We start from the raw sequence: 8999 nt of genomic DNA, 5'->3' as shown, positions 1-8999 counted from the left end.
TGTTCTATGTTGCTGGAACATAAAGGGTGGGTCCCAGTGCCCTCTAGCCTTCCCACGGGCATCTTGTTTGAGTCAGTTGATTAATTTTGAGAGCCAGCTCAGACTTTGGATACAAGTCTCTGTGTCCTTTGTTCCTTTCTGGTGTTGTCATTGTCATCTTGAAGCATATTCAAGGAGGCACCTTCCCAATGAGGGAATCAGTCACTCCGTTAGGTGTGGTAGAGTGACTGATTAAGTTATGTTTAAAAGATATTAAGTCCAGTAACAAACGAAACAGGGCATGGGCTTGTAATTGGTCCTGGTAGGGAGGGAGAGAGTGTGTGATGGTAGGATGGTGGCATCTTTGGTGTTACTGTCAGGTCAACACTCATCGTAAGCAAGATGAATGAGGGACAACGTGTGGGCTGGGATGACCAATAGCTTTGAAGCTGCTAACCAGCCCTCTTAATCAGACTAAGTACAGTACAGAAGACTTGTGATTTAGTTACCAAACTACTAAACTTTCTTTATGAGGGTGAAGGCTTCTTAAGAGACAATTAATGTGTAGATTCACAAGATGTTCTAAGGCAAGCTGGTCTGAGCCAAAGAAGCCAGGGACACGGGGGAGAGAGCCCCACCCACCAGCAAGGATATATATAAGCTCAGGAGTTTGAAGTGACATTCACAGCTCAGGAGGTAACTTCAGCAAGCTACCTGCAGCCCTCTGTCTGACATCATGTCTTTCAACTGCTCCACAAGAAATTGCTCTTCCAGGCCCATTGGAGGACGCTGCACTGGTCCAGTGACCCAAGTTACCACGACTTCCACCACTGATGCTGACTGCCTGGGCGGCATCTGTTTGCCCAGTTCCTTCCAAACTGGCTCTTGGCTCCTGGACCACTGTCAGGAGACCTGCTGCGGGCCCACTGCTTGCCAGCCAACCTGTTACCAGCGAACTTCATGTGTCTCCAACCCTTGCCAGGTGACCTGCTCTCGACAAACTACCTGTGTTTCCAACCCCTGCTCAACTACCTGCAGCCGACCGCTCACCTTTGTCTCTAGTGGATGTCAACCCCTGGGAGGTATCTCCAGTGTCTGCCAACCAGTGGGAGGAGTCTCTACTGTCTGCCAGCCAGCCTGCGGGGTCTCCAGGACGTACCAGCAGTCCTGTGTGTCCAGCTGCCGAAGAACCTGCTAAGTGTGTAGGAGCCAGTGAGCGAATCAAGACTCCACGACCTGCCAGCTGTTTCCAGGATCTTCCAGCATGCTGCTTGTCCCTGAATAGCCCTTCATAGCTGACCCTTCTTCTGACTGCCTGATTGCTGGCTACTAGCCATGCACACGCTGTCTTTGGGACTCTAAAACTTTTCTGGCCATCCCTAAGCTTGCTTTAAGGGTTGCTCACTGGTGCTGTGTATGCCTCTGGATGTATCCAGAAGCTTTACCACCCACGCCCCAGTCTCTGATGCTTTTGACATGTTTTCACCTTGCTGCTGTATCTCCTGGCCTCTGCTTTTGTGTCTCTCAAAAATGGAGCTTGTCTTACCATGTATTGCTCAATAAACCTGCATTAGTTGGCATTGCAAATATATGTCTCAGCAGAGTTCTTTTTTAAAAATTTCAACTTTTAATTTAGATTCTGAGGGGTACATATGCAGGTTTGCTACCGCGGTAGACTGTGTGATGCTGAGGTTTGGGGTACGATTGAACCCGTCTCTCAAGTATTGAACACAGTACCCAATAGGTAGTTTTCCAACCCTCTTCCCTCTTCCTCTCTCCCCGCTCTTGCAGTTGCCAGCATCTATCGTTTTTATCTTTATGTACATGTGTACCTGGTGTTTAGTTCCTACTTATTGGTGAGAATAGGTGGTATTTGGTTTTCTCAGCAGAGCTTCTTGTTTGCAAGAGTCTTTGCTGATCAGGGTCTGATTTTTATTTTTTTTTTCCTGAGCCTAGAATATGGGCTTAATCATTATGCCCTGTGACCAAACAAAGGACTATCTTATATTTTACTTGTTCAGAGAGAGTCTTCAGCTGTGTGGTGAAGTAAGGGTTATGATATTTTTCTTTTTTTCTTTTCTTCTATTCTCTTTTCTTTTCTTTTTTTGAGACAGAGTCTTGCTCTGTCGCCCAGGCTGGAGTGCAGTGGCACGATCTTGGCTCACTGTAAACTCTGCCTCCTGGGTCCAAGCAATTCTCCTGCCTCAGCCCCCAGAGTAGCTGGGATTATAGATGTTCACCACTATGCCTGGCTAATTTTTGTAGTTTTAGTAGAGACAGGGTTTTACCACGTTGGCCAGGCTGGTTTTGAGCTCCTGACCTCAGGTGATCTGCCACCTCGGCCTCCCAAAGTGCTGGGGTGACGGGCCAGGGCTATGAGATTTCTAGGAGTAACTTGTCTTCTATGCCTCCTTCAATTTCTAGGGACACATGGAATAACTTTCATGTAGGAAAAAGAAAAGTTACTCAGAAAACCAGGTATTTCAGAAAGGTGTGCCAGGAAGGGAGCAGCGGGATCACTGAGAGGTGCTGAGTCTTATTTAGTTAAAGGATCACAATAGAAACCTTTGGAAAAAATCCCTCCATGATCAACCGGGATGGAAGGAGAAGGAGAAAGGAAGGGAAGTCACTTTTCAGGCCCCGAAATTCATCACATCAAAAGAGCGACTCTAGCTTTATACCCCCTTCTCTCGTGGTGGTAGACTGGTAGAATCTCCCAATCGGGTATACCAGTTGATTGGTCGAGTCAGAGCCCTGAGAAAATTAAAGCTCTGTGTTTTAGTAAATCTGGGCAGGAGGGACTTAAAAAGAAGCTTAAAAACCTGTTGGCTTATATTAATACTTAGCCATATTTCTTGCTTGTTCTTCCCTGGAACTCGTGTACTAAATAAAACAAACCATCTGGATAGGTGGAGGTTGACATGCTAAGTTCTTTTGCCTTTTTTTTTTTTTTTTTTGTAAGAAAGTGAAGACTGGCTACCAACTGGTTTGCTTTTGCCCTTCTCATTTATTCTGTCCAGAAAAACATCTTGATTTTCTTTTCAGAGTTGCTTAAGGAGATACAAAAGCAGATGATTTTTACACAAAATGGAGACATATGAGGTACATGTGCTGTCAACAACGGGTGTCTTTTTTCGAAACAGAAATGCTGGTGCCTCATGGAGAATTTGATCTCACTCTGTGTTGTCAGTGCAGAATGGATTTCTTATTTCTCTGATGGTTTTTCAGAGGCAAAATGTATAGATGATTTCCGTATAGACGCAATATTTTAATTTTTCCAATTGATGACTATACTCTTAGTATTCCCCTAATAGGATCATGTTAGTATGTACAGCTCATGGTAATATTTCAACAAAGCAAGACATGGTTTTTAGTCTATATTAGTTTCATGCCCTCTCTTTTTAAAAGAAGAACTCTGGCTTTTGGAAAAGCTCTGATTTATTTTAAAATAGAAATCACTAGGGGAACTCTACATTGCCTTTTCAAAGCTGTTATTACATGATTCTCATTTGTTGTTTATTTTAGTTACTTCACATATAATTTGGAAAATTCCCACTTTTTAAGAAGGCGACAGATTAATTTTTTTTAACTTTCACCTTTCTAGATTTCAATAAAAAATATAAGGACAGAGGTACCTTCTTTATCTTTTTATTTAGATGGTTACTTGACTCTAATAGGTAACATTTCTATATTAATAATATATAAGAACATAGCCTTTACGGTCAGATACGAACAAGCTTTTGCGTGGACTATTTGTTGTGACAGTGTGAACATTTAAGGCTGTGGTAGCTGTCTTGCAAAGCTATTTTCTTGCCTTCATTTCTGTTTGGGGAATCATCTTCTTTGCTATTAGAGCTATTCTATTTGTACTTGAACTTTGGAAGTTCTCTCCACTCTTCGCCTTATTACGTAATAAATTGTAAAGTTTCAAAGTTTACTTTTGAGAACAGTCTTTTAAAAGACAGGGCAGTGATGATTTCTTTCTCTTCATTGATGGCCTAGAAATGCAATTTGTATCCAATATCTCACAGCTGCAGGGAAGGAGCATAACTTTTCCTGGTTCTGCCACTTGGGTGCAGGGTGTGTTGACATTTCTAAGCCTTAGTTAGCTCATCTGTGTGTGAACGGTAGATAATGGTAGCATCTCACACCTTTGTTTTCAGGAGTAAATTGAGGTAATATACATGTAACCTAAGTATCAGCTGAGCCATCCTGTCATTTAACATTGAAACAAAAATAGCTCTCTTCTCTCCTTTTGCTGTTTGGTGGAAGTCTTGGCTGCTCCCAATATTTCCGAGGAATCTGAGAGTAGAAAGGTTGGGGAAAGACGTCTAACTTTTTTCTTATCTTCTTGGGCTCTGAACTTCTACTTTAGAAGAATTGGTTCATTTCATGAATTTTCTTTCTATTTTATGGTCGGCTTCTCTTCAGACTACCGTGACTCAGATATTTACACTTCCTTTCCATGATTTTCACTACGATCCACTTATACAAGGCATTTGTGTTTCTAACACTTTATAGAAAGTTTGAGGCCGGGCGCGGTGGCTCACATCTATAATCCCAGCACTTTGGGAGGCCGAGGGATCACGAGGTCAGGAGATCGAGACCATCCTGGCTAACACGGTGAAAACCCGTCTCTACTGAAAATACAAAAAATTAGCCAGGCGAGGTGGGGGCGCCTGTAGTCCCAGCTGCTCGGAAGACTGAGGCACGAAAATGGCGTGAATCCGGGAGGCGGAGCTTGCAGTGAGCCCAGATTGTGCCACTGCACTCCAGCCTGGGCAACAGAAAGAGACTCCGTCTCAAAAAAAAAAAAAAAGAAAGAAAGTTTGAGGACACAGAACATTTATACTCTAGTGATGATAACAACTTAAATCTAATTTAAATTTTTTTATCATGGTAAAATATGTATTCAGCATAAAAGTTGTCATTTTAAGTATTTTCAAGCGTATAATTCAGTGGCATTAAGTAAATTCACAATATCATGTCACTATTTCCAGAAGTTTTTCTCCATCCCAGACTGAAGTCTCTTGGCCATTGCCTTTGGGACATTATCTCAATGTCCCAGCTCAAAATCGAATTTCTCCCTCTTTTTCTCCCTTCTTTTTCTCCCTCTCTTCTTCCCTTCCTGCCACCTTCTCTCACCCTCTCCTTTCTCTCTTTTCCCTCTTTGGCTCCTTTCCTCCCTCTCTCCCTTCTAACTTTCTTTCAACAAACATTAGAATACCTCTACTGTTCCTGTTATCCCAGCACTTTTGGAGGCCAAGGCAGGTGGATCATGAAATCAGGAGATTGAGGTCATCCTGGACAACATGGTGAAACCCTGTCTCTACTACAAATACAAAAAAAATTAGCCAGGCATGGTGGTGCATGCCTGTAGTCCCAGCTACTCGGGAGGGTAAGGCAGGAGAATCGCTTGAACCTGGAGGCGGAGGTTGTAGTGAGCCAAGATTGTGCCACTGCACTCCAGCCTGGTGACAGAGCGAGACTCTGTCTCAAAAAAAAAAAAAAAAAAAGAATACCTCTAATGCTTCAGTTTCTATGTGAGGTGCTGGTTATGCAGTGGAAAACAAAGCCATTATTATTCCTGCTCTCCTGAAGCTCATACTTGGGTTGTGAAGGACAAACTCACTGATTCTTCACTATCTTCTATATGTTTTGCTCCCCTTAGGGCTTCACATTTTACTTCCAAATGCCTCACTTTTCTCCGGTGCATATAAAGGCTTACCAAGATGCTACATCGTGCAAGTTCTCAGTGAAGGATGGACGGATATTCTATCCTTTTACTTATATGTTGCTTGCTTATAATGACACTATGATAAAAGTTGAAAGTATAACCTACCTTTGGAATATCTGACTTTAAATCTGAGCGATCTAAAACTTATAAGACTCAAAAGAAGGTATTGAGATTTGGTCAAATAGCAGGAATGAATACTTGACACATTGGGACACAGCCCGGAACAGTCCCTTTAAAGCTATCCATGTAGATAGATAAAGGTGGGCTCTGATCTTCGGCTTCACCCTTGGTAAATACCTAGGCTTGATCTTTTTAGATTTTTTGAAAACTCCTACCTGTGCTTAGGAGTTTGTAAATGGCTTCCTATTTGAAAGGCTTTGTGTTTGCTTTTAGAAGTCTGAAAGCTTTACTTATTAGGATCTCTTGCTTCAATCTCTTTTGTAAACTGTGCCTTCCTGTATTTAACTGCCTGATGGGCATGTTCAGAGAGATGCCTGGAGTAATACTCAAAGAAATTTTCTTTCTTTTTTTTTTTGAGATAGAGTCTTACTTTGTTGCCTAGGTTGGAGTGCAGAGGCGTGATCTTGGCTTACTGCAACCTCCACCTCCCGGGTTCAAGCAATTCTCCCCCCTCAGCCTCCCAAGTAGCTGGGATTACAGGCACCCCCCACCACGCCCAGCTAATTTTTTTTATGTGTGTATTTTTAGTACAGACGGGGTTTCACCATGTTGGCCAGGCTGGTCTCAAATTGACCTCAGGTGATCTGCCTGCCTTAGCCTCCCAAAGTGCTGGGATTACAGGCATGAGCCACTGTGCCTGGCTAATATTCAAAGAAATTTTCCAAACTCAAATTGTTATAATATCTATTATATTAATTAGACATGATTTGTATGAAACAATGATGATTGGGAACCAGTACTTATTAGCACAAGTGAAAAGCTATTATAAGCAAATATGATTGCTTTGTGTAAGTTGTTCTGTGCTCTATTATAAAAATAGATGATATAATAAGAATATGTAATAATTACATTAATGATAGTTGCTAGTTCCTGTGAGAAAGAGAGGTGATTACTCTTTTTTATTTTTATTTTTGGGACAGAGTCTTATTCTGTAACCCAGGCTGGAGTGCAGTGGTGCGATTATGGCTCACTGTAACCTCAACCTCCCAGGCTAAAGTGACCCTCCCAGACAGGTGATTACTCTTGATCCAGAACTCGATGTGGTCTAGGGTAGAATTTGTTTGGTGATGTATGGATTTCTTAGCTATATACTTACCACCAAAACAAGTTATTAAAATTTTTTCATGAAAAAGACTATAGTTTTGGGCCTGAAACTCTAGGCCCTAAACCACCTTTCTCTTTCTTGAAAACATTTTTTAAATGACTATGGAAATATTCTTAGGAACACATCAATTGCAATGGCAGAGAAGACTTTCACAAAAATGAAATATTCTTTTGCTAAAAATTCTCATCATACTAATTTTTGCCTCTTGGTTAATGGTGCTGCCATCTTCCATGTCATGTAGAATTGAAATCTTGTTACTAGTTTTTCTCCTCTTTTCCCCTAACTTGACATAGTTAATTAAATACCAAGAGCTATTGTTCTTTCTTAGTAACCATAACAATTCTTTTGGTGATTTTCTTAGCGTTTCCTCTGCCTCTACCTATGGTGGGCAGCCATTGCCTTATACTGGGGTCCATCATAAGCCCCTAACTGATCCTAGTGTTTCTCTCGTCTGCCTCGTCCTCTCTGCATAACCCTAGCAGAACCATCTGGATTAGTTTGCTGGGACTGCCATAACAGAGTACTACAAACTGGGTGACTTAAACAACTGATTCAATAGTCTGTTCATTTTTCTTTTTTCATAATAAAGAATAAACTATGGAAATAAAATTCACTGGAAAGTGAAGTGAATTTACCCCCAAAGCTTACTCCATGAACAAAAGTTATAGTTATAAATCGTGGGATTAAGGGTTGCATTCCTTTTCAAATTGATTTGATTAAACAGAGGAAATAATTTAATCTTTTCATTAGCTCTTGCCAAGATAATAATTCATTGACTCTTCCCTTATCTCTGTACATGATTCTGGAATGAGCTTGAAAAATGTTTCTCTTTCAAGAAAAGCTTGCAGATGATCTGCAAAGCATATGTAGTATTCTTGTAGAAATCGGAAACTTCAGAAGAGGGAAAACATTCTTTTAGAAAAGTCACAGGACTTGGAATGAGTGGTCTGGTATTGAATTCAGTACTAGCATATTGACAGTAAGTTAAGTTGTTCGATCTCTCAGTCACTGTCTCTGCCTGTGTAAATGAGGATAGCAATGCTAACTTGAAGTATTAGCTTAGGTTGAGGCTCATTGTTATAAAAGATGGACTGGGTAAATGTCCAGGATGAAAGGAGCATGCACTTTGGATTCTCACCATTGCTACCACGAGAGAGAGAGAGAGAGAGAGAGAGAGAGAGAGAGAGAGAGAGTTTATGCACTGCGCCATTACTTCCTTTCCTACGAACTTAATTCATGAGAAATAGTCATAAGTGTGCATAATTAATTATATTGAGATAGTTTATTGTATGCTGCTTCTTATATCAAAAATTAGAAAGCACATAAATATCTTGCCAGTAGTAGAGTGGTTAAATAAATCATGGGAATGTCTATACAAATGTAGCCATTGAAACAATACTAAGGATCTGGAAATATTCTTGTTTTTAAAGAAAACATGCAATTAAATAAGACAATATACCACATTGTTACAATTTTGTAAATGTACATGTATAATAAGATGAATACACAAAGTTGTTAACAACAACAACAAAAGGATAAACTGTGTCCTCCTCGTGGCTTCACCCAATGGGAGTTTATTTCCTGCTCATTTCAAGCCTCAAATGGCTATTCTGGTTAGTGGGTAGCTCTTCTTCAATATGACTTGAGGACACAGGCACTTTCTGTCTTGTGCCTCTTGTAGCTTCAACTCATGGCTTCCAGTGTGGCTGCAGAAGGTAAAAGAGTAGGGGGACTACACATAGGAAATTTCTGTGAGCTGCCTTGGAAGTGACCCCTACGGCTTCTGCTCACATTTCATTGGCAAGTTTCCATTCATGTGGCCACTCTTGAAAGGAGTCTGGTTTATATGGTCCTGATGTGGGCAAAGGAAGAAGAGAAAATGGGTTTGGTGAAGAGCTAGTTTGTGTCCGCCATCCCTGATAATGTGACTGTGAGAATGAAAGAATGTGAAATTTTACAGTGCTCACAGTAGGCACTCTAAAAGTGTGGGCTGAATCT

At 41.1% G+C, this 8999-nt stretch overlaps 1 protein-coding gene across 1 annotated transcript; it reads left to right on the top strand.

The window, feature by feature from the left end:
* Nucleotides 1-641: 641 nt before the first annotated feature.
* LOC117095683 (keratin-associated protein 11-1) lies at nucleotides 642-1566 on the top strand. The gene has a single exon (XM_033232289.1). It carries the CDS (start codon nucleotides 716-718, stop codon nucleotides 1175-1177), a length of 462 nt encoding a protein of 153 aa, XP_033088180.1. The 5' UTR covers nucleotides 642-715; the 3' UTR covers nucleotides 1178-1566.
* The last annotated feature ends 7433 nt before the right edge of the window (nucleotides 1567-8999 follow it).

Source organism: Trachypithecus francoisi, unplaced genomic scaffold (genome assembly GCF_009764315.1).
Source record: "Trachypithecus francoisi isolate TF-2019V2 unplaced genomic scaffold, Tfra_2.0 Lachesis_group14, whole genome shotgun sequence".
Classification (NCBI taxonomy): domain Eukaryota; kingdom Metazoa; phylum Chordata; class Mammalia; order Primates; family Cercopithecidae; genus Trachypithecus; species Trachypithecus francoisi.
The sequence above is the reverse complement of the archived record's forward strand: the minus strand, read 5'-3'. Positions and strand labels throughout refer to the sequence as shown.

Bases quoted from the DNA above. Each gene is read 5' to 3' on its own strand.
- LOC117095683 (XM_033232289.1), top strand. From the start codon at position 716: ATGTCTTTCAACTGCTCCACAAGAAATTGCTCTTCCAGGCCCATTGGA.